This window comes from Hydra vulgaris, chromosome 09 (genome assembly GCF_038396675.1).
Source record: "Hydra vulgaris chromosome 09, alternate assembly HydraT2T_AEP".
Lineage (NCBI taxonomy): Eukaryota > Metazoa > Cnidaria > Hydrozoa > Anthoathecata > Hydridae > Hydra > Hydra vulgaris.
The window spans coordinates 43185259-43211575 of record NC_088928.1 but is presented as its reverse complement, the minus strand read 5'-3'; the positions used below and the strand labels follow the sequence as shown (position 1 = coordinate 43211575).

Genomic DNA, 26317 nt, shown 5'->3' with positions numbered 1-26317 from the left:
AATGGTATCATTTAGATCAATAATATGAGCGGTTTATTGTTTCCTTCAGCAGCACATCTACTTACACAGAAATTTGATACTTTAGGTTTGTTAAAAGAAAATATTTTTTTAGTTTTAAAAGCCATCAAGTTACAAGATTCAAATTTTTATCTTAAGCTATAAATTTAATATAATATAATATAAAGATATATAATATTTTAGTACAACTTATTACAAAAAAGTTGATTATAATATTTTTATTATATCATGGGTTATAAATCTAAGTCTGGTGATTTTAAAGAATTATCTTAACACTTTTCATTAACAAACATGCTACCCCATGCAAAATAAAAATGATGTGTACTATTCTAAAATCCTCTGAAACTAATAATGCCAAACATTGTAAATGGAGTTATTCTTAAAGTATCAGTCATAAATATTAAAATAATATAAAGTTTTTGGTATTCAAACATATATTATGCATAAATTTGTTTAGCTAAATCAAAAGATATACATTAGGGTAAAGCGATTTTCATAGCAAAAAAAAAAAAGTTTAAAAATCAATATTCCTGAGACAAGAATTGATGTATAGTAATTATAAGATGAAAGTAAAAATATATTTTTTGATTTTGATGAGATTTTGAAACTCCTCTTTGGATTCTAAATTCTTGATGGGTCCTAATATACATTTTTTTTCTAATTCATATCAACCTTGGACTCAAAAAAGCAGAAAAAAATGCTTGTTGTATAAATAATAATTTTATTAAAAAAAAGTTTATGGTAAAAAAAATATTTGTTTTGTTGAAAACGGAGTTTTTTTTTATAAAAAAAACAACTCTTTTTTTTTATTTTTTAGTTTTGAATTAAAACAAATATTATTTTTAAAATCAGCATATTATTCTGCTTCTTTTGAGTACCAGGTTAATAAAGTTTAGAAGAAAAATAATTTCAACAATATCAGGACCTGTCATAACTTTAGAATCTAAAGAGGAACCTCAAGAACTCATCTAAATTAAAAAAAAGTAAGGTTCTTTTTTCACCAAAAGACATCGATTTGCATTCAAGCAAATCAAATTTTGAAAATTTTAAAAACTGCTCCACCCTAATATATATATTGCGGTCAGACAAAACCATTCGTTGCGTTCAGACTTTATGTATTTATAACAAAACTGAGTACATATATTTGTCCAAAAATGTATTTTTACAATGTTCAACATAAAGTTATACAAAGACATTTATCTTAAGTTACTAAAATAGTTGATAAGGTGTGCATTTTGGGAAGTTGTGGATAGATCTAACTATTTTGGGAGGTTGCAGAGTACACCATAATGTCTTCAGTTGAAGGGTAAGCGAACTCCACAGAAGAAGAAATCCATGCTTGTATAAAAATGGTATATGCTGACTCAAAGAATTCTGAGATTCAGTAACTAAGGTTATCACATTGCCAACATATAAAGCTGGACCTTTTTTTTTTGTTAGCGAAATTAGCTTTACCACTTTATAATCATCCACTTTGACAACCAAAGATGGACGTAGTGGAGCAGTTTTAGTGAGAAGATATAAATTAGATGAAATGATAGGGAGCTGAAAACCACCTGACGATGATTTATTTTTGTTGGAACGCACTGCATTGAATTAGGGTCACCACCTAAACAATTAAAAAGGTGAAAATGGTATTAAAAATTTTGATTAAATACATTTGATCAATTTTTACCTTCTGTAGGAATATCAACAATTTCAAATCCACCAATCATTTTGCTAAACTCAAGCATGCATATAGTGTTCTGGTTCTAAGCTGAACAAACAATTGAGACAATACTTTCATGAGTGTTTTTGCTAAAGATTGGAAACGTGTTGCAAAGGTTGACAAAAGTACCAATTTTCTACTGAATCTGCAACAATCTTTTCACTGGGGTAGGGAATAATCTGAAAAAAAAATAAAATGAGATAGGTTATACAAGATTTTAACATCACTAACAACATTATGATCTTGTAAAAAGGAATGCAGTATGTCACCTACCTGAATTTTCTCTGGTTTTTATGACAGATATGTTCATATATTTACCTGGATCACAGTCTGCATCCTCCAATAGTTCCAACCAACATTCAGAAAACTTCTTATATTGAAGATTACAACAATGTTCACATAAAAGTAATATACACTCTTCACGGGATGGATTGGGATGGGATGGCAAAGAAAATTTTTGGGATGTATGGCTTGAACAAGTATAGTGGCAAGTGAGTTGATCATAACCTGAAAATTCCCATGTATAGCACACAAGCATATATTTTCTGGAACTTCTCTTTGGAGCCTAACATAAAATGGTCTGCTGGAAGTGAATTTTGAAATTTCCCAGACACACAAGCATTGTCATTCTTGAATATTCAAAATGCTTCCTTCAGTGTGAATAACAAATGACAAGTTTGTCTTTTCTCCTGAGTGACTTTATTGATTGTAACAACTTTGATGAAAGGGGTTGAACATATCACCGCGTTCATAAAATTTATAAATTAGTAAAGTGAGACAATTCTTTTGTTCTATAGGTGTACTACTTGGTTGATCATTATTAACTTCTTGCAAACCAATCCTTTTGCCTACTTCTACAAATGCAACCAACTTCATCCATTGGTAAACTCTTCATAACTTTGTTTACGCCTTACCAAAAGATGTGATGTAAAATATGGCTGTTGATCTGTGGATGTACTTTCTGTCTCTTCCTTTTTTTTTTTGCTTTTCTTTTCCTTTTATGTTGTTCTTATAATTGATCAGATGTTGTGTTTTGTCTCAAGGAGTGTACCCGGTAATTTCTTTCACTTTGTAATCTGGATGAGTCACAAAATTTTTTGAATCTAGATCCCATATCTAAAATAAAATAATATTGAAATATAAATTATGACAAACAAGTGCTTAAATAGTCAAAACTGACTCCTTAAGAACCTAGTGAAGCAAACAAAACACAATGGCATCCTTATACATTATAAAAATGTACAAGAAAATGGCTTCTTGGCCATCCAATAAAGAGATTTTGTAGAAAGGTTCTTCCATCCTATCAAGAATACCATTTGAGACTTTAGCACATTCAAGATTGTTCTCCATTTACTTTTCGCAAAGCTTCCTGGGATCGAAAGTGCAAACAAACAAAACAAAATGCAAAGAAACTTAATACCAATTAAGAAAAAAATGTGTATGAAAATGCAATAAACAATGTTATTAGGATTTATATTCATCAGATTCTTTCTACCTTAAATGTTTGCCAGCTAGCATAATAAAAAAAACAGGAAGAACTAAAGATTCGATGACAAACTTGAAAAAATGGATAAAAGAAAAAGAAAGCTTTTGAAATGATATATTTAAACAAAAAGTTTACATCTTGCAGATTTTCTTGTTGAAATAGAATAAAAATGATACTAACATAGATGTAAATCATATGTGTAATCATTATAACAAAAAATTTTATAAACTCTACATTTGTTCTGATTTAACTACAGAATGCAACATGGTTGATTTTAATACTGGAAACAGCCATGGTTTTATTGTTGATTTTCTGTATCATTTAGTCCTTTATTATACAAACATGAAAAAGATGATTTTATTGCTTTAATGAATCTAAATTTTCTACTTAAATGATTTTCTTGTTCTGTCAAATCATCGGCTTTTATATTTCAGTTCAAGCAGTGTGAGGGTTGAAATAAAGTCTTCAAAGTTATTTGTAAAAATGCATAAGCATTTATAAAATTTTATATCAGTGTAGCATTAGTAATGTGGTTATATTTCAGAAGTGTGGAGTTAAGAAGTATATTAATTTTCAAAGTTCCCTTATCTTTTAAAGGATTTATAATTCAAGACTTGCTTTTACAGAAACAAACAACTATTTATATTGCACTACTTTTAGGTGTGTAAAAAGTTTACTAAAGAAGAGGTTATGCATTCAAAAGTTATTCTCAAAAGATTCAAATGAAAACAAACAGTTCAATCAAAAGTTTAGATTATTTGATGGAGTTATGCTTTATTTATTGGCACTAGCATCTTAATTAGTTTATGTTGTTTCATAATTGGTGAACTTTTAACAATGCTTCTGTACTTGAATATCATTGTAATTTTAAAAATTTGTTTTAATAAATTCAACTGTTTTTTTATTTTTTTTGCAAATTGGCATTTGTTCACTTTTTTTTTTCTATGTGTGCATATAAAGATTCTTTGTTGTAATCTCTGTACAAGTACTAATATACAAAAAAAAAGTAAATTTTAAAAGAATAAAAACCATTTTTAACGAATTTTTCAGACTTAAATCTACTGATAAAAATAAAAACTTGAAGTAATCAGGCTTTAAAATATCAAATTCAAACTAACTGATTAAGAAACTTTCGTAGTAAACAGCTCCTAAAAGTTCACTAACACTAAATAAGAATCCAAAAAGTTATTGAGAGTTTGTATTGAAAACTGAGAAACTTGTATAGCTGTTGCTATACATTTTTTAATTGTTTGCCCGCATTTCGATCCCAGAATCCTTAATTTTAACTTATTCAATATTTGTGTGATGAAAACAAAACAGTAACCTGTTCAAAAGTAGAAGGAGTTTAAATAATCTAGCTCTGAAAATATTAGCGAACATACTATTGTACACAAATCTTTGTGCAATAAAAATTGTTTTATTTTGGATATTTTGCTCATTATATTGTAGCAGTTTTTAACAATTTTATTTATTTGTGTTTTAAAGATAATTCATTGTTGAGTATCACACTATACTTTTTGCAAAGTCAACAAATCTAATGCATTCCATGTCAACAAAAATATTTTTAATAATAATATATTTTTGATTGATAAGTGGTCCCATAATTGATATTTTTGTTTTTAATTGGTTGATATATAAGAATAATTCACTTATTCATTTAGATATGCATAAAAGGCATTTTGGAACTTCAGATTTTTTCTATCTATATTAGCAACGTACTATAGTATATTAGCAGCATCAATAAGTAAGGCAGAACTTCCTCATTAAATGCTCTTTTGCGGTACTTTGCGACTGTTTCCTTAAAATTTAAGGAACAGTGCATGAGGAAAAGTTTGATTATTTATTTAATAATTACTAATTATATAAAATATTGTGCACTAATTATATAAAATATTGTTTGAATAAAATTTAAAAGAATAAATGAAAAAAGCAATGTCTATTTAAAAAAAAAATAATGCAACTAGAGATGATATTTCTAGTTGTATTGAGTTAGCACTGCAACTAGAGATGATAGCTCAATTGAGCAACTTTGCTAACTTTGCAATGGATTGGGTATATAGTTTCCACAAAACATCAGTAGTAAATAATAATCAAAATAAGACGTAAAGAAGAGGACTTGGTAAAAGGGTTGCCATTTATTTATATAGCAATGTTGACAATATTGCCGTTGCTGTTTGCAGTGAATTACTGAGTTTTGCTGAAGGTAAAGTTCACAAGCCACTGCAAGCCTCAAGCTGCTATAGAAGAGAGATGACATTCAAGATCTGTTCTAGTGATCGAAAAGGCTTTTTTGTCAAGATGGGAGTATAAAGTTGAGTCATGAGCAAATAGAGCGACTTGAGATGTAAGTTTATTAGAAAGATCATAAATGTAAATAAGAAATAATACAGGACCAAGGATAGAACCTTGAGGTACTCCAGAAGTTACTGGAAATATAGAAGAGTGTTAACTTTTGAGGATGATTTCAATACTGCATTTAGAAAGAAACGACTTAATAATCTCAAAAATTTCCCCAGATACACCAAATGAAGCAAGCTTGTGGAGAAGGCTAGCATGCCAAATTTCATTGAAAGCTTTAGATATGTCAAAACCAATAGGTCTTGCTTCGCCGCCTCCATCTAATGCACAATAGAATCTTTCAGTCACAGCAGTTAATAAGTCTGCTGTGAAACAAGAAAATCAAAGTCTGTATTTATTGTCAGAGAGGTGCTAAAAATTTATTAATCAAAGACTCAAAGACCTTGCTAATAATAGAGAGAAGACTTTTTGAATAAGAATTGGAGGGGATAGAATGTTCTCCAGAGTTTTAAAAAAATTGTGACCGCAGATGCCATTTTCCAGCTGGTAGGAAAATAAGATTCAGTCAAGCTCTTGTTAAATAGTTTAAAGAGTGTTGAAGAGAGTTCTAGAGAACACTTTTGTAAGACTAGGAATATTGCCTAGACCATAGAAGAAGGCCGTAGAAGAGTTGAATTGATAAATGACTTAAGCAACCAAAGTTGGAGTGATTTGGATATCTAACAATGGGTTAACCTGTTTAACTGGAATGGAAAGAAGAGTACGGCCATTAGATTAGAGTCGAATTAGAGGAAAAGTTCTCAGTACAAACTGGTATCATTGATTCTAGTTTTAGAATCAATGATGTATTAGCAATGTAGTTTAGTCAACTTTGTCCATTATTTATGATGTTTGATAGTTTTTTTTTTGTTTTTTTTTTTGAAGACAATGGATGAACTAATGTGCAAATGTATGTTATCTCATTGACAAAAATGTCAAATTGACAAATGGCAATTTTGCCAACTTATACAGCAACTTATACAACGAGCACAGCAATTTACGCAACAACTTATACAACGAATACCATTTTATTAGGAGTTTAAATAAAACATTAGTTTTGCTAATTTTATTTTAATTATTTTATTTAGATTTAATAAAATGTTTGGTTTTTTATTGTTGTTTTAATTGCTTTATTTACAATTTGAATAAAAGGTTTTTAGTTAGAATTCAAAGTGAGTATTTGTTTTTTCCTTTTTTTATTAACTATTTTATTAAGAATTAAATAAAATTTTTAAATTTTTAAAAATTCAAATTTTTATTTCGATTTTGGTCTGACAGTTGTTTATATGATGGTAGTTTTGTTACCTCAGTAAGTATGTCAGATAAACTATTATTTAATTTAATTTGTTTGAAAATATTTTAATAAATATTTTTAGATGAAGATCATAAAAATGTCCCCTCACCATGTAACGAGTTAAAAATATCAAAAAAAGAAAACAAATTTAATGTTTGTGTAAATGAAGAAAATGTTTATACTGATGATGAAGACATGAGCTGGGAAAGTGGTAGTTTAACTGAAAATGAGAATATAAAGGCTGTTAAAAAAAAAAAAAAATAAAGAGAAGAAAAAAAAAAGAAAAAAAGAAAGGCAAAGAAAAAAAAAAGATTTTTGCAAACCAGATATAACATGGTTAGAAAATACATCTTTAACTATTAAAGATGCTTATAAAAAAGACACTAAAGGTGATTTTAAAAATGTCGAGTTTGATGGACTTTACAAATGTGATATTCCTTCCTATCATGAAAAACTAACTTTTTTGTGTATTGGTTTAGGAAGTAGTTATTTAAAATTTTTTAAGCAACTTAAAAGAAAGAAAAATAATAAAGATATTAATATTCGATATTTCAAAAATCAAAATAAAATTAAGCAAGTAAGCATTTCAACTGAAAATGTTTTTCCTCAACATGTTGAAAGTAAGGAGTTTCTTCCAATGATTTCACTTAATGAATCAACAACAGACAATAGTTCAACAAGTTATATTAGTGCTGCATATTTAGAAGAAAATAAAAAATTTTCTCAGTTGCTTTTGGAACAACCTGAAAATGAAAAAGTATGGTTAGAATTTGTTGATTATCAAGATCTCTTATTTTCTTGTGAGGAACCCTTAAGCACTTCCTGCAAAGTTGTTTTAGAAAAAAAAGCCAGCATTTTGGAAAAAGCTCTTTCTTATAACCCTGTATCAGTTAGGCTGATACTTAAGTACATGAATATTGTAAAACAAATATGGACATCTGATAAACTATATACAAAGTGGAAGGACTTAATATTTCAGCTTCCAAATAAAACATTAATATGGAAAGAATACTTATTATTTACACAATCTGATTTGTTATCTAACAAAGTATCTAAAGTTATTACAGAATATAATCGTTGTTTTCGCATGCTTTTTGGAATTTTAAATGGAACTGTTTTGTCTCATAAAGCAGAAGAAAATATGTTGGAGGGTATAGTAGCATTATATATACAGCTTGTGTCATACCTCTGGCTGGCAGGTATTTAAGTTTAAATTGTTTTAATAGTCTTAAAAGTTGTTTTAATAGTCTTAAAGAATGTTTTATATGCATTGATTTATACATACATACATGCATACATACATACATACATACATACATACATACATACATACATACATACATACATACATGTATACATACATGCATGCATACATACATACATACATACATACATACATACATACATACATACATACATACATACATACATACATACATACATACATACATACATACATACATACATGTATACATACATGCATGCATACATACATATATACATAAACATTTTAAACCCCAAACTTAGCTGAAATTTTTAGTTTTTAAGGGGTTGGCTGAAAATATCCATCAGAACCTCTTTTTGACTAAAAATCATCTATATGGCAAGTAATTTAAATTAAAACAGTTTTCCCTTAAAAGAGCAATAAAAAGTATGTAAGAATCGATCAAAAGGTGGAAATAGTCATTTTGAAAGTTATAACACTTGTTAAAGACTCAAATATATATTATATATATATATTGTATATATAATATATAATATATATATTGTATATATAATATATGATATATATATATATATATATATATATATATATATATATATATATATATATATATATATATATATATATATTCTATATAGTTTAAATTTTAACTTTCAGTAAGAGTATTTTTTTTCTGTTTATTTGTATGTTTCAAATTTTACTGTTTTCTCTAAAAAGGTAAAAAAATAGAAATTAAACTAAAAGGCACTCACTACTTTCTTTAAAGAATTAAGTTCTTAAATACTTAAATATGCACATTGCTGTGTATAAATAAATTTAAAAAAAACAACAAGAATAAAGATTAAATATATATATATATATATATATATATATATATATATATATATATATATATATATATATATATATATATATATTAGGGTTTCCTAAAAAACAAAATTATAGAAAAATATATGCTGGCATCCCATTAATGTGTTCTATATGATAAAAAAACACTAGCTTTTAATAATTTTTGAATAAAAAATATTTTTAAAAAGATGTGACTTAGTTGAATGACAAGTTGACAACAATTGAGATTGAGTTTTGGTTGATGTAACAAGTAATGATAGCTTGCTTAATTAGCGACCATATTAGTATTTTTAGAAAATAAAAAAGATAAAACCTCACAATTATCGAACAGAGGTTCTAATTTAGCAGCTATAGCATGTCCAACAACATTAAAAATGTGTTTTTGGACCTTGCCTTAAAAGAGAGTACTCATTTAGTAAGTGACCGGGGTTGATATTTGACTGGGGCTGAGTTTGTTAAAAGAATGCTGGGGCCTGTGTTGAATTTGTGAGCGGGGCTGCATAAATATTGATACATCCTAAAGTATATTTTTTTAATTTGAAAATCATGTTATATTATATAAAGCCCTTGTATTTAGGAAAAATGAGGTCGGCAGCAGGTCTGCATATGTTATATATAATATATATATGTATAAATATGTGTGTGTATATATGTATATATATATATATATATTTATATATGTGTATATATGTGTGTGTTTGTATATATATATATATATATATATATATATATATATATATATATATATATATATATATATATATATATATATATATATATATATATATTGAGTCTTTCTCATTTAATACGGTTTTAACCTGTTTAGTCTTTATGGATTAAAACTTTTAGGATACAGTGAAAAAGTTACTTGTATGCTGCAATGTATAATTGAATACAATGTTGCACCTCCCAAGGAAATAAGTAATGAAATAAACAAGTTAAAGTTGTTTGAAGAATTTTATAACAAAGGTTTACCAAGGTATATTTAGTTATTTCCTTGTATTATATTCTTACATTTTGTTCAGGAAATTTTATAGGGTAAGTAAAAACTTGCATATTGAATAGACATCATTAGAGCCATTCAATGAAAAATAGAAATATACATAGCAGTATATTGTTATGTTTACGCAGTATAATATGTTTTGTTGAACAATAAATGTTTTGCTTTCAGTTGCCTTAGTAACCTTTCAAAAGCATATGTTTATACTACTAGTTGAATGCAATATGAATGAAATGTGATATTAAATTTATGTTTATTTTTATTTACATTAAGTTTCTTTCGAAAGAATACTCTCTTTTACATATTTTGTGGATTTTATTAAACAGCTATATGTTTGCATGTATACTCATTTGAACTTTTAGGTTGGGTGAATCTGGCGCTGTTCATTGGAATTTAGATGAAAAAAAAAATAACGTTGCACCAATCAAGTTTAATGATTCATTGGAGGAACTATCTTTTGAAATTTCTCTTGAAAACTTGAAAAATTCAGCTGCACCAAAAGATAAAGTATGGTTACATCTTGAGAAGGTACGAAGTTTACTTGAAGTTTTGCCATTTAAAAATGATCTGGAATCATGTGAAGATCCAGAAAGAATCATATTTTTTGAAGATGTCTCATTTACTTTATTTACAGTTAATTCTAGCCAATTGAGTTTTCAGTTTATTCTAACTTATTTGTTTATTCTTGGTGTTACTATACCAACCTATATGCTTGATTTTCTTGAATGTTATCAAAGTTTTTTTTTAGTAAAAAAGTGTTCCCGCTCTTGTCTTTGTCATCCAAAATCTTTTACTAATTTTGTATCCATTGATTCAATATTGTTTGATGGGCCAAAATTGGTTAAAAGTTCTGTGTTGCTTGTTAGAGAAATTTTTTCTCAATGTCTGGGACTTGTTTCAGAAAAATATGTTACAGACCTTTCACAAATTTGGCTTCATTTTGAAACAATGTTATTTTGTTTTGAGTTTGAAAATACAAATAAAGAACTTGATAAGAAGTATTGGAAAGAGATTTTAAAGTTTATTAAAAATTTATTGAAGTTGCCTTCAAATCGTGGTTCTGTTATGCTTTGGAAAATGTATGCAACATTTGAATGGAATTTAGGGAATACTGTTGACTCAAATAATATATTTTTCACAGCTGTTCAACTTACTGGCAAAGATAAAAAACATGGTATATATCACTGTGCATCCATTACTAGGTAATTATATATATGAACTGTTGTCATACTTGTTTTTGTTTTAAAATTATTTAAATTTATATAAGAAATAGTTACTAGCTGTATCACAGCTAACTTAAAAAATAACACTGAAGTTTGTTACAGAAAGTCCTAATAAATTTGAAAAGTCACAAACTGATGATTGACAAATTTATTTTGAACTAACGAAACTGAAAATATTAACTTAAGTAAGGACAGATTTTATCTACTTTGTATGGCTATGCTTGTTGTGATAAATTAAGTACTAAGTTAATTATTTTTTTAAATTTGATTCCATGGTATAGAATTACATCTGGGCATATCACTGATATAAAGATATGTTTGTGTAAATTAAAATAAAGATATGTGTGTGTGTGTGTGTGTGTGTGTGTGTGTGTGTGTGTGTGTGTGTGTGTGTGTGTGTGTGTGTGTATGTGTGTGTGTGTGTGTGTGTGAATCTTATTTTTAACTGTATATTGCAGTTTGCAAGAAACTTAGAGTTTTAAAAAATATGTAGTTTTTACTTATAAAAGTATAGACCTAACTCTATTTTAGTTAAATTTAGTTTATTCAACACTCTCTTGAATATTGAAAGATATATGTAGACTATACATCCAAACAAACTGCAATATAAATACTTTTATACTTACCAGCTTTTTTTTTTTAATGTTAATTCACCTCCCCAAGGCCGAGAAGGCCACTACAGTTGAGGAGGCTACTATAGTTACGATGTAACCCTCTAAACTCCGAAACTCAAACCTTGGCAAACTAGGCCACTGCACAGAGAAACAAGTTGAGAAGCATAGCTGCATAGAGAAACAAGCTACCATGAATGTTAAAAATTTTTTGGCTTCTATGGTAATCTAAATAGTATTTTTAAAGTTTTAAAACTTGACTGACTCCTTTTAGTGGATGTTTTAATGCTTGCGGGCGCCGTCACACATGCAAGTATTTTTTCAATTTTTTTTTGTCTGAGCATTTATTCGAACACTTACCAAAAAAAAAAATACTTTTAATCATATAAAAATCTTTTTCATTAAATATTTTATAGAAAATTACTATAATTTTTAACACTTGCATTTAATCAACATAAAATAATAACTTGTTGATGTCATTGCAAACCAATCAGAAAATATTGCTAACTTTTATTTATGAATAGGCTAATTAGTTGTTACCTTTTCCAATACTGGAAAAAGACTTCAGCTTTATGAAAGTAAGATTAAAATGAATGCTCAAGAAAATAAAAAGAATAAGTATAGAACATTCTATAAATGATATTTTAAAGATTTTTTTGGTTGCAAATTTTAAAGATTTAAATTATAAAGGAAGAAGGAGTTGAGTATGTTGGTTTAGTTTCAATTTTCTGTATTCTTTATTCTTTTATTTATTAAAATTAATTTAAATAAATATTATTAAAATAAATTACACGTTGTTAACTTAGATTAATTCTGTTTAAAAAATTTTTAAGCAACATAATTTTTAAATGAATTATTTTAATGGACCATAACTAAATTAATGAGAAAACAAATCATTAATAAATTTCCTTAATAATTCAACAATTAAAGCAATTAATAAATTTCATTAATAAAAAAATATAGAAGTTTCGTCATTAATAATGAATAAATTTCATTTTTTCTTTTTTAAATTCTTTCGAGGTATGAATGGTCGAGCAACTATGCAAAATTTTAAAATCTTTTAATTTTGTCCAGGAGTATTATTTAATTTTTAATATTATTATAAAAAAGGCCGTAAAATAAATTTTACTTTACACCAAAACTCAATTATATAATTATCATCATTCTTATTCTAACAGTTTTGTCATCTTTTTACAATTAAAGTTATATTATACATTGCTCTAAGTTTAAAAGAAATAAAAAGAATAATACTCTCCCTTTCTTATTTTTTTATTTATTCATAAGTTTAAAAATTGCATTAACCCCTTCGCCACAGTTTGTACTTATGTGCACAAAATTTTTTTTAAATTTATATAAAATGGTTTTTTAATATACCAAAACTTTATTTTGTTTTTCTTTCAAAATTTAATTATTTAAAAGAAAAAAGGTGCAAAAAAAACACCTAAGCATTAAATTTTTTTGAATTAAACAGCCCAGTTTTTATCATTTATATTAAAACATTGCAATTAATTATTAATTTAAATTTATATTTCAGTATTTGTTTTATTTTTTGTCTGATGGTTTTTATAAATTTCAAACAAATATTTTAGCTTTTAAAACCCCTTTTAAATTTATTTTATAAAAACTTTAACGTAATAGTTTGTTTAATGCCTAAAGAAACCACTATTGTTTATTACACTATTAAATGTTACATAACATTTGCTTTCGCGCCAATTTAAGTATGTATGTATGTGTATATATATATATATATATATATATATATATATATATATATATATATATATATATATATATATATATATATACACACACACACACATACTTAAAATATCACCTAAAAACTAACTATATTCAAATAAAATGTCAACACACACCAATAAGTTGAAGTTTATTATACAAACTAACAAGTTGAGGTTTGTAATACTTCAAAACTAAGAATGGTAACACTGCGCTGCAGCAACCACGCTTTTGTTTTGATTTCCTTAAAATACAACTTTGCCACCAAGTTATCGTAACCAAATACGATTTTTATTTTATTTATTTTTTATTTTATTGTTTGAAGAATAGCCATTAAAGCAAAATATCGAAGATTTTAGTTTTATTATGTAATGTTGTTTATTTTATTATAATATGAATTTTATTAAATTATAAATTAAAAAAAAAAATTTTCGTAAAAAGTGAGAAATTGTTTTTATAGATCGTTTACGCTTTTGTTTAATTCTACATTTTAACTAGCATTTTTGCAAAGCATAAACACACCACAGCGCTCATACCTAATATATAAAAAGTTTTTAGATTGTAGTTTTTTTTAGCAGTTACTTAATTAAAAGGTATTTTTCCGAAAACGCTATTTAGTTGTTTTTTATTTTAAAAATGAATAGATTTTTTTCAGAATGTCAAAAAAAAGTAAAAAAAGACCCATACTTGGATTAAAAAGTGCTAAAAGGCCCATATTTAAATAAAAAAGTGAAAAGCCAATGTGGGAATCCTGCACGGCCTCTGGGGCCACCACACACTTTTTATAGTGATAAGAGTATTCCATACATTCCCTGTATGGAATACTGTTATCATATTTCGGCTGGTTCTTCTAATAATGCTCTTTATCTTTTAGACAAGGTCCAAAAATGCGTTGTAATTGTAGTTGGACCTGTTTTATCTGCCAAGCCTGAGATTCTAACCCATCGTTGTAACGTTATATCTCTTTCTCTTTTCTACAAATACTATCATGGTTACAGCTCAAAGGAGCTAACATCTCTAATATTTATTTTTATAGAGGAAATAAAGTTTGTAATTTAACTTTAAAAACTTTAGTTACTCTAGTTTTTTCCCGCGCTTCAACAATTTGTTACACTCTTTCCGTCTTCTTCATTTTTTTTAAGTTAGAAAGTTTCAAATAAAATTTTCTTTTAACATTTGTTTTTTTCTGGTTTCTGTTGCTTGTTCACTGAATAATCCATATAAAGTTCTATGGCATTTAATTTAGAACATAGTAGAAAACAGCACAAGCTGTTTTCTACTATGTTCTAAAAGTTGCCAAAAAACGCTAAAATCTTTTAGCGTTTTTAGCCAACTTTTAAGCATAAACTTGTAGCAACTTATATGAAATATAAAAATTTTAAAATACTACAGAATTTTGATCAAAATGTTAAAGATTTTTAGGTCTGTATTTACTCAGCATTACTTTTTCATTTGTCAAATTATTTATAACCATTTGTAACATTACCTTGTAAATATATTTAGAAATCTTGCTGAACTTCTTGTGGACATTAATAAACATGAAGAATTGCAACATAAAAAACAAGATATACAAAAGCTATTTGTGGCCTTTGTTGAACCAAATCAGCAATTAACAGAAAATTCTGAAGTCAGTTGTGTGATGCTGCTGAAAATATATTCTCTATTAAAGGAAAAGTTAAATGATATTATTATTGAAGTTAGTCATTCTCAGTTGGTGAGCACTTCGTTCTCTATGATTCAAGATTTTTTGTGTTGTTTCATCTTATTTGAATATATGTATAATGGACCAAACATTTTACAAAAACGTTTTGGTGAATTTATTATTTTTCCTCCTGATATGGTTAAGCAATTACCTGATGTATTTATGTATATTTTGGTCTTGTTTAACAATTTTTGTCAATCGACACATCGCCATTTTTCTGAATACAAAAATATGATTTCAGATTGTATGCAGTTGTATGGTAATCATCCTATCTTTAATGATTTATTTATATCAGCATATCGTCATGGATTTAACAGTCTACATGCTCGCAGATGTTATGAAAAGATCATTAAGGAAAACCCACATGATATCAATGTATGGATGAATGCTGTAAAATATGAAGAATCTAGACTTGCTTTTATCAACTACAAGAATCACAGCGAGGTGAGTAATCAGGTATTTTGATTTCCATTATATTTTATTAACTTTTTATTTATCTTTTTATTTTTATTTGTATTTTATTTGTATTTTAATAAGGTTGAATTTCTTGATCCAAGTTGTGGAATACAAAATCGTATCAGATCTTTGTATGGGAGAATGGTTCAGGAAGAAACTATAATGCATTGTGCAGATATTTGGATTCGTTTTATCCAATTCCAGTTGCAGTATGGAACTCTGAAACAAGCCAATGACGTTTTTTATTTGTCCTTACGACTTTGTCCTTGTGTCAAGGTATGCATTATTATTTTTATAATTATGAAATATATACATAATTTGGACGTAGAAGAAATATGACCCTAAACAAGTTTTAATGTTGAGGCTTTGTAATTTTAAAAAACGTTTTTTGCAAAAATTGTTTTAAAGATATGACTGATGTTTTAAAGATATCAATAAAAAAAATTTTTTATTGATATATATATATATATATATATATATATATATATATATATATATATATATATATATATATATATATATATATATATATATATATATATATATATATATATAAACTAAACATATTATCTACCTTTTCAAAGTTATGAAAAAAGTTTTATAATGTATATATTATTAACTTGATAATATTAACTTTAAAAATTTGAAACGCTTTAGTAGCCAATACGCGAACAGCTACTTATTAGTGGTTCGGAAATAAATAATTAAAATAAAAAGTAAAAGAATTATATCCTTGACCATTTTATTTTAATTTTAATGGTGAGTCAAAGTCACCTCTATAGTAGTGGTGACTTTAGAAACCTAAAAGCAAATTATAATTATTGATTAATCGTTTCATATTTTACATATTCACAGATACACAGATATTAAGTGACAGAGTTGTAAGTCTTTGGCCTTGGCCTTACCTTAAGGCCAAATATTAAGGCCTTGACCTTAAAACTTTTGGTCTTGGCCTTGAAATTTTTGGCCGTGACCTTGATTGGGTTGGCCTAGGGCCTAGGCCAACCCAATTAAAAAAACCCAACCAAATTAAAAAAATACTTAAAATTAAAGAGTTTTCATTCGTTATTTTGCATAATTAATTATATAATTATTAATTCTTTATTTTAAGTATTTACTTTATCAACTTAGGGCAAAAATTTAAGTCTTTGATCTTAAAAATGTTTGCATAGGCATTGGCCTTGAAACTCATAACATGCGGCGTTGCTATTTTTGGTTTTATTAATATAATTATAGCTTAATAACTCTGTTAAGTGATATTTAAGATATAAATCACAAAGAAATCTTATTAATATTTAAAACACAAAAAATCTATGCATCAATAATCAAACTATCCGTGCTAGAGTTTGTCAATAGATTATCTGTAATTATTTGCTGTTCAAAAGTGAATAACTTGTTTTTGTTTACAATAGTCATTTTCTTCTTTGTTTTATTTGTATTTATAGCTGTTTGCATATTAACTACATTGATAATGACACTTTTTCCTGGGACAACAAAGACAATATGTTGCTTTTTATTAGGGGGTATATGATCATCACCTCTAGTAAATGTTGTACGAAAGAATCACTGACAAGAGAACCTATTTCCACAGTGACATCTTCATTTTTAAATGTTCTTTTAGGAAGTCTATCTAGCACCTGTTTTTAATCAAGTGGGTATAATTCAGTTTTTCTGAAGCCTGCCATCATACTATCACAACCAGGTTCTTCAATTTTTTTCATGAATTATTTAAGCAAACCTGGAAACTGATCTTTCCGAAGGGAAGGAACTTTATGACCTTTGCCACTTTTCTTCCAAGTTGTTAATATTTTTCTCAACTGAGCTTCATTGTTTAAAAATATGCAACATCAAATGGCTGCATTAAATACTTGGAGTTAGGAGGAAGTGCAATAAACTTGATGTTGTTTTCTTCACACATAAACAGCACATATGTATTTATGTGAAGACATATTGTCTCCTATTAGAACATGTTTTCCAGAAGTTATTTTTAGTTCAGGTAATAATAAAGATTCAAAAATCTGTAAAACAATTGGAGTCAAACCATCCACTCTTTGAGTGGTTATAACATGCTCCTTTTGGTCTATTTTCTGTCCAAATTGTCCACATCGAATATGCTTTGTATATAATATATGGAGAAAGTATTCTGGTCTATTAGTTCCCTTCTGCATTACCACAATACATCAAAGATGTAGCAGATTTTGTTGAATTAATTATCCTGTCAGAATATTTTGATTCTCGCTTTGTTATTACTAGTTTATTACCAGAGTCATTGGTTAAATTAGTTTCATTGTTTTCCAAATGTTTGATGCGGAACTCCTGCCAGTTCAGGAGTGATATTATCAAAAAAGTTATTAATAATAACAGTGCCTACTGGAATATAACCACGACTCTCAGCAACACGTTTATATGTTCTTGGCATGTTTACTTTTATATAAATATGATTTTTTATTAGTATTTTATCCTAAAAACAAAAATTGAAAATTAAATCAATAATATTATATCTATAGACAACATTTTCTGAAAAAAATAACATTGAAAATTAAATAATTACATTTTTTTTTACATTTTACATAAAGTTATTTTAAATTAGAATTGGTATAAATTTGGCAACCATTATACAATACTCATACTTTATAAATTTACTATTAGTTATATCATCACAACCCATTCAAATATTAACAGCAGTTCCAACTAACTCACATTATTGTAGCATATAAATTTAACAAATTTTGTAGAAACAAAACAAAATTATATAACTTGTTCTGCAAACTTCAATCAATCTAAGTAATAAATAGACAGAATAACTTTACTTTTGTGGAAGAAGTTGCAGAAAAGCAAAGTAGTTTTTAAAAGTTAAAACTATTTTTTATAAAATAGCTAAAGTCTTCTACCAGGCCAAAGTCACCTCATTTCAAGGAAAAAGACTGGATTAATAAAAGTTTTTACAGCATGAAGGGACAGATACAATAAAAGGATGCAACTTATTGAATAAGAAGCCAAGCAAGGTTTATTGTAATAGAATGATAACTCGTTTGAGTATTGACCATGATGGTATTTGTAGAAAAAAGAAAGAAATACAACCTCACAACAATGGGAGAGTGGCTCAAGCTGGGCAGATAAAGCAGGTCTAATTACATTTGCAATGTGCTTTTAGGCTTTCTCTAAGAGAAAAAGGGTTGTTATTTATCAATATAGGAATGCCAACATTATTGCAATATTTTTTTGCAGTAAATAAATGTGTTTTGTTGTCTAACAAAAGTTGTAGATTTTAAGTCCAGAATATAAATTCATAAGCTACTGCGAGTCTTAGGCTGTTATAGAAGAGAGACCAGATTAAAAATCAGCTGCTTTTTCTAAGCAATCAAAAAATTAAGATTTTTTGTCATCAGCAAATTTTTAGATGTAAAATTTTCTTGAAGATTGATATTGTAGATAAGAAACAATCCAGAAGCAAAGATACAACTTGTCGTACCCTTAAAGTTACTTGAAATAAAGAAGAGTGTAGGCCTTTTAAGAATAACTTTAATACTGCAGTTAGCAGTGATGCGGAGTCCCAAAAAGGACTCCGGATTTGAAAGTCACAAAAAGATTACTTTATCCTAGTTTTTGGTATCCAGGAGCTCTAAAAGTATAAATAAGTTTATGGACTACTAATAGGAAAAAAATTAAGACTTTTATGTTAGAGGAACAATCGTTTTTTGAGCCCGGAGTCCTTAGGTATAATGGCAGCAAGGACTCCGGGACTCCAGGTCTCCGGGGTTACAAACAATAAGTTTCAAGTCATTAAACCTCATGAATTTTTTTATTATAGCAGATAATAAGCCAACAAACATGTTTAGAGCTTCTGGGCACAACAGACTTGGAAAAAGTAGAGATATAAAGCCGGAGTCTGTTTGGGACTTCACATCCCTGGCAGTTAGAAAGAAAAAATTTAATAATCTCAAAACCTTTATACAAAGAAACTAATAACAGAGTAAAGACTAATTATAGGATAGTTAGAAAGGTCAAAATGTTTAAAAATTAGTGTTAAAAATTTAGCAAAAATTGAAGAGAGTTCTGGAGAACACTTTTTTAAGACTATTATGGAAAGCTTGTCTGAAGCACAAACTCTAGAAGTGTTTAATTGAGAATTATCTTAAGCATTGGAAGCCAGAGTGATTTGGATGTTTAACAATGGTTTAACCTGTTTAACTGGCAGGAAGAGGTCAATTTAAGAGCTCAACATCAGACAGGACCTTTTTACATTGGGTTCTTGGAATAATAGAAGGACATATGTTTTTAAGAGTGATGTTTTTGTAAAAAGGATGAAAAAAATGGTTAATGCTTAATAAAGCAACTGCTCAAGATGCTGAAAAATGTGGAGTAGAATGAGGCTTGACTTAAAATTGAAGAGTTGGAATAAAAGCTTCCTAACTTTTAGTCCTGAAGAAATAAAAGCTTCTAAGATGCACTTTATGCATAAATGTTGTGGATATAAACATATATGTTTGCTATTTATTTAGATGCTAACATACAATATCCTTTCATTTTTATATAAACTTTAGTATTTATATGGTATGTTATTTGCCGAAAGAGAAGATGATCAGATGATGATCAGATTATGATGATGAGGATGATCATGTTGATCATAATGATGTTTATATATACATATATATATACAAAGTATAACATGAATTTTGAATTAAAAATATATAATTTAGAATGTATAAATGTTTATGCAGCCCCGATCACACACCCGGCTCCAGCCCTGGCTATATTTTATCAAACCCGGCCCCAGTCAAATATCAACTCCCGTCACTTACTACATGGTATATATTTTTTTATAAATTCTTATTTTCAAATAAAAAGTTATAAACAATTCCTTGTTAAATAAATGTTTATATTAATCATTGTTTATATTAAACAGAATAAAAATTATTGTTATTAAAATATTGCTAGTGATTTGGGATCACTTTTTGGTTTTTTCTTGGGCCAACTGAGATTTGATAACATAGCTACCTGCTTGATAGTTGAAATTCAGAACATTTATCAATGAATGTCTGTTCTGTTATATTCTTATGTTACTCTGTTGATTTTATTCTAAAAAGTTACTTTTAAAGGTCTTTATATATTTAGTTTTACTATTTAAAACATAAAATTTTTGATGAGTGACTCAAGTTATTAAAACTTCAAGCTTTTATGATGTGAAAATCAAAAAATTATTTTCTGTACCTTTAGCTATGTTATCAAATATATTTTCAAGCTTGGCATGTTTAGCACTAAATTTGTTTTTTTGTGTGAATTTTTGTTTTCATTTTGAAGCAATGATGTAACTTTAAATGCGTTACATTTTTATTGGTGCTTTTTACAGAACAAAATTATCTGTAATATTTTAAAAGTTATAACAGTTTTAGTAACACCTCTTAAGTAAATAATTTAGTAGTAGTAGTAGTAGTAGTAGTAGTAGTAGTAGTAGTAGTAGTAGTAGTAGTAGTAGTAGTAGTAGTAGTAGTAGTAGTAGTAGTAGTAGTAGTAGTAGTAGTAGTAGAAAATAAAAATCTTTAAAGTCTTTGTTTGGAGTTAACGATTAATGTTCAATACTTCATAACTTCTTATTGCAAAATTGCAAACTTCAATAAAAAAACGGGGATGGGTTTATTAATTTTATTCCTATTAACTTTTTATGGAGTTATTAATAGAAACTTTATAAAGAAAAAAATTAATAACGGAATGCACTGTTTTCAGAGAAAGTGAGCAATGCAATGTTTGCGTATACGGTAATCATATATGGTATAGCATATTAAGATTAAAAATATAAAATATCGGTAGTCGGTTTTAAAAGATATCTTTAAAGAATTTGATATATAATTAAATAAAAATTTCTATTAAGGATATAATCACTGTCGGATTAAGGAAAGCGGGGGCCCTAAACTTTTTCTTAATGTAAATATTTACCAATGCACATAAGCCTTTTCTTCAGTATCTTCATAAAAAATTATGTGATAAATCTGGTATTTATTATTTTTTTAAACATACTGTTTTTTTTTTGTTTTTTTTTCACGCTTATAATTAGGACATTTGCAAAAGCAACTTATAAACGATATCACAATTGACGATTTCGGCATTGTTATATAAGATGCCCTTAAATATATTTTTTCCTATATCTTTTATCAATAAAATCGTTTATTATATCATCAAAATCGATCTCGCGAAAAATATCTGATTCAATAGATATCAAGCTTATCATGTCTAACTTTTCCTGACGCATGGTACTTCTTTGCTCATTTTTAGTTTGTTTTATTTTTGAAAACGAGCGAGTGTTAAAAAAATGTGAAGAGAAATTTCGACGTTTGGAAAAACAGATGCAAGATTGTCATGAACCAAAGTTTCGTATTAAGTTGACGTAGCTGTTATTTGAGGTAAACTTTGCTTCGCTGACGTATTTGTCGGAAACTTTGCTTCGCTGATAAATCTCTCTTTTAAACCTATCAGTAATTACTATAGACCCGCTGATACGAAAAATCTCGGGGCATGAAGTTCTTTTTAGGCAAATTCGCGTTGTATCATTCGCATTAGATATTATCGCTTGCGTCTCTCTGTATACTCCCAACATATTTACGACATTGACGCAAGATGGATTTCCTTTACCTTTATCCGCATTTGTTGCGATGTGATTTTTCAAAAATGGGTCAAACTGAGCCAGTGATGAAAGTCACGCATTCATTTATGGTTATTATTTTAATGACTATTGTAGTTTTATAATTGTCATCGGAATTGTAACTTTGTATTTATATACGATTTTATGTAATAGAACAGAGGTTGAAAAACGCTCAGGTAGTTGTTTTTTTAATATATATATAAGAATGTAACAAGCAATTTCGGCCATTATGCCACCAGTATTTGATGGCAATCATCAACGGTGCATCCGTCAACTGCGAACATATATTGCAGCAATGGACATTGACGAAGCGAAGAGAAAAACGATAACATTAACATGTTTGCCACTACAGATTTATTCTGCATTAGAAGATCTATGCTTGCCGGCATACCCAGAAAACGATTCAGTGACTTACGAAGAAATCGAGGAAAATAATATGAAACTTTTTACACCGAAGTCATCTTTAATACTACGCTTTGAATTTGCAACAATTCAAAAAGCAAGTAACAAGAGTGTGCCGGAATTTTCACGACGGATTGCAAGAGCTGCTGAAGGATTCAAATTTACGGATAGAGATGACAGGATGCGCCACCAATTTATTACTGGCCTCAACGATGGAGCTAAGAACTGTTCACACAATCATCGAGCCAAAGACTGCATCAAACGGTTGCAAGGCTTAAAAGCAAAAGGGAGAGTTTGGAAATAATATCATCCAGTATTCTCCCGGAAACGGCGTTGCCATCATTAAAAGTTAAAATAAACGGTATGTTCCGAACAGCATTAATTGACTTTGGATGCTCAATTACAGTGGTTCATGCTGAATCTACACGTGGACTTGTTTCAAAAAGTCAAAAATTAATCACAACTTTGGGAGGTACTGTACAAATACTAGGTGAAGTGGTAATCAAACTGGAAATTGATGGAGTATATCGGATGGTTAATTCGTTAATTGTAAAAGACAAACCGGGTTTGATTTGATTTTTGGAATGGATGCTATTGAAAAATTTGGAGGAGCCGTAATCTATGGTGATAAAAACCGTACTGTCCGAATGTTAGCATGTGACACGGCAAAAAATGGTGCAAATAATAAAGAAGTAAAGAGAACAAAGTAAACGAAGAGAACGAAGTAAACGAAGATAATGAAATGAGCGAAGAAAAAGAAATAAACAAAGACAACAAAATAAACGAAGAGAACGAAATAAACGAAGGTTGAAAAAACGCTCAGATAGTTGTTTTTAATATATATAAACCAATGCAATAATGCACCACATTCTGATAACGTTATAATGACTGGTATAAGATATTTCAATACTTCCAATAGTTTTGCTCCGTTTGGAATTAAGTTGTGTCACGCGCAACGGAACTTTATTTTCTTTGAATATATGTCAACACGCATTCTCTGTGAAGAGATCCATTTTCATGTTGATGTATTTGAAAAAAATTCTTCCAATCATTAAATCCATCGCTAGTGAGTTTGTTTGATTTTGCTTTAGACACAAAAAGTTTACAACGGAAACAGTACACACAACCAGTTGTTTGGTAATAAATAAGTTATTCTCGCAAAAACCTTTCGCCATTTGCTTTTTTCCCATGAAATGTGCTCTTTGAGCAATACCTTGTCTTGGATTCTGTATTGTAAAATCTACAAAAACACTCAAATGGTCCAGAATGATTTTGATACTCTTGTGGACCTCTTGTGTATTTTTTTTCTCTCTTGCGTATTTTTTTCCACTCTTGTGTATTTTTATAAATAAAGTAGAATAATGATAAATTTTAATGTTTACATCGCATTATTTGTACTATTAATTAATTCACAATAAAATATTATATTAAAACGTTCAAAATAAAAAATAATTTTTAAAAACAATTGGCCTAGTCAGGCCTATTGGTTAATCCAGCACTGGATGTAACTCTTTATTTTTTGAATTAATTTTTATACAATATTTCAAGATAGTATAGATACCCTCGTTATCAAGTATAATTTATATACAAATTACCAGATATTTTAATGACCACTACAGTTATGACCTTTAAAAAAACGTTTGCTCGTCAGTTTTTTCATTTAAATTAAATATAATGGATTTTGATATTTTACGTTTCTGCTTGAAGTCCATAAAATATATAGCAAAATAATAATATAGCAAGCGGTAATAAAAAATATTACATCATTAACAACCAATAGGACCATGTTTCGCAAAAAAGTTCGCGTTTTACCGACTAACTAAAATATCAACAAATTTTTTAGACACAATAAAAGAGTTATTTTAAAAAGAAGAGGAAAAAAAGTGCGAATCATTTTCTGTTTTTTATCTTCTTTTTTTTTAATAATTAAATTATTTAAAATAAAAAATTTAAATACTATATAATATAAAACATAATATAAAAGCATTTAAAAAATTGAATATATGTATATGTATTGTATGCATTTTATGATCTAAGGGGTCGTCCATAAATTACGTCACGCAGTTAATGAGAGTTTTGGAACCCTCCCCTAAATAAATACTCCCTTCCCTCCTGTAACAAATCATTAAAAACATCGCTAACCCTTCCCCCTTCCTCCTCTATTGTGTGACTTAATTTATGGACGACCCCTAAGCTATTAATAGCAATATCTAAAAATTATTGATAAGAGTTTTTTTTTAATTTGTTTTTTTGCTTATTTTACGCAATTAGTATTGTTTAGATGTTATACTTATTTGCTTGTGAAAGACTGGATGAATTTAATCAACTGTTAGAGCTGATGACTGAGAAAGAAATACGTGTTAAAGTCATAATGGAGGAGCTTGATGTTCTGCTAGAAGATTAAGTATAAGATTCGAGATCTGCAAAATGATTGCTTTTGTTTTTCATAAATTTGATATATTTTAAATATATCAAGAAAAATCGAGTGATACAAAAAATTTTTGCAAGTTATTTTTGTCGTGTTTGATAATAACAAAATCTTTAAAAATAATAAAGACGAAATTTATAAAAATAATAAAAATGATACGTTTGAAAAAAGTGAGGTAGGATATTCAACAAAACAAACTTTAAAATATGAAAAGTTTGAAAAAAAGATACATAAAAATTCAAAGCTTAAAATCTTGTTTAAAGAAAAAAATTAAGTATTGAAATGATAAAATACTTGTAATTATCACGAGTGAAATAAAAATTACAAATATATTATAATAACTTATAAAAAAAATAAGTTTTTAACTAAAAATTATTTTTTTCAATAAGATTGCTGTAAATTTTATAATAAAGGTTTGAGTTACCACGATGTCACAAAAATAAATAAGTTACACGTGACAAAATACGGTGTCTTAATGCTATGACTTTCGCTGCTACTGCACGCTCATGCTGAGTAGAAAGAAAACGAACGCTATAAATAGAATTTTGCACTGTGGATTCGAACAGCTAGGAATTGAGTTATAAATCTTTATATATACTTATTTTATTTATATAACATCAATATGCTTAAAATATTAATTAACCCGGTGGACATAAATTTTTCGCTACTGAAAAAACGAAACTTCGACGTAGTGAAAAAAAATAAAGATGGTTTCTTATTCCGACATTAAAGAACATTTATCGAAAACGCGAATTGAAGTTGTAATTATATATGATAAACGAAGGTGGCAAGTAAAAGCTGGTATCAAAAAAATTTGGTGTCCTATGTCAACTGAAAAAATGCTTTTTTGGATGGTAAAAATGACAATGATGCCTTTTAAAAAACATGAACGTCAATTATATTTTAAATCTGGAACATCTCCAACAAAGACACTTAATGTTGATAATGTTATAGCTTACGTTCTTCCTCAAATGTCGATACGCTACCGCTTATATTGTAAAATCGGTGTGTTCGGCCGTTTTAAATTTGTCGGCGAAACAGAAGTAGGTTTAGGAAATATATTTAAAAATAACGTCTTAGTTATTCGAGAATGGAAATATTTGAATGGACAAAAAGATTTAGAACACGAAACATTGGTATAGAAAAGTAACTAAAGTTAGTAATTTTGTAAATTTAATCATACTAAAAAATAAATTAAAGCATA

General features: G+C 27.7%; 1 protein-coding gene across 2 annotated transcripts; it reads left to right on the top strand.

The window, feature by feature from the left end:
- LOC100198164 (nuclear exosome regulator NRDE2) lies at nucleotides 1-26317 on the top strand. 2 transcript variants are annotated; one of them, XM_065805808.1, is made up of 7 exons: nucleotides 1-85; nucleotides 6926-8042; nucleotides 9767-9896; nucleotides 10280-11119; nucleotides 14992-15634; nucleotides 15728-15922; nucleotides 24967-26317. In XM_065805808.1, the coding sequence occupies exons 2-7, from the start codon at nucleotides 7481-7483 to the stop codon at nucleotides 25087-25089; spliced, it is 2493 nt and encodes an 830-aa protein (XP_065661880.1). In that variant the 5' UTR covers nucleotides 1-85; nucleotides 6926-7480; the 3' UTR covers nucleotides 25090-26317. The 2 variants fall into 2 exon arrangements, with proteins under 2 accessions (XP_065661880.1, XP_065661879.1); XM_065805807.1 differs by having other exon boundaries at nucleotides 14992-15646.

Coding starts and splice junctions, on each gene's coding strand:
- LOC100198164 (XM_065805807.1), top strand. CDS start 7,481: ATGATTTCACTTAATGAATCAACAACAGACAATAGTTCAACAAGTTAT. Junction 8,043..9,766: donor GTCATACCTCTGGCTGGCAG/GTATTTAAGTTT, acceptor TAAAACTTTTAG/GATACAGTGAAAAAGTTACT. Junction 11,120..14,991: donor CACTGTGCATCCATTACTAG/GTAATTATATAT, acceptor AAATATATTTAG/AAATCTTGCTGAACTTCTTG.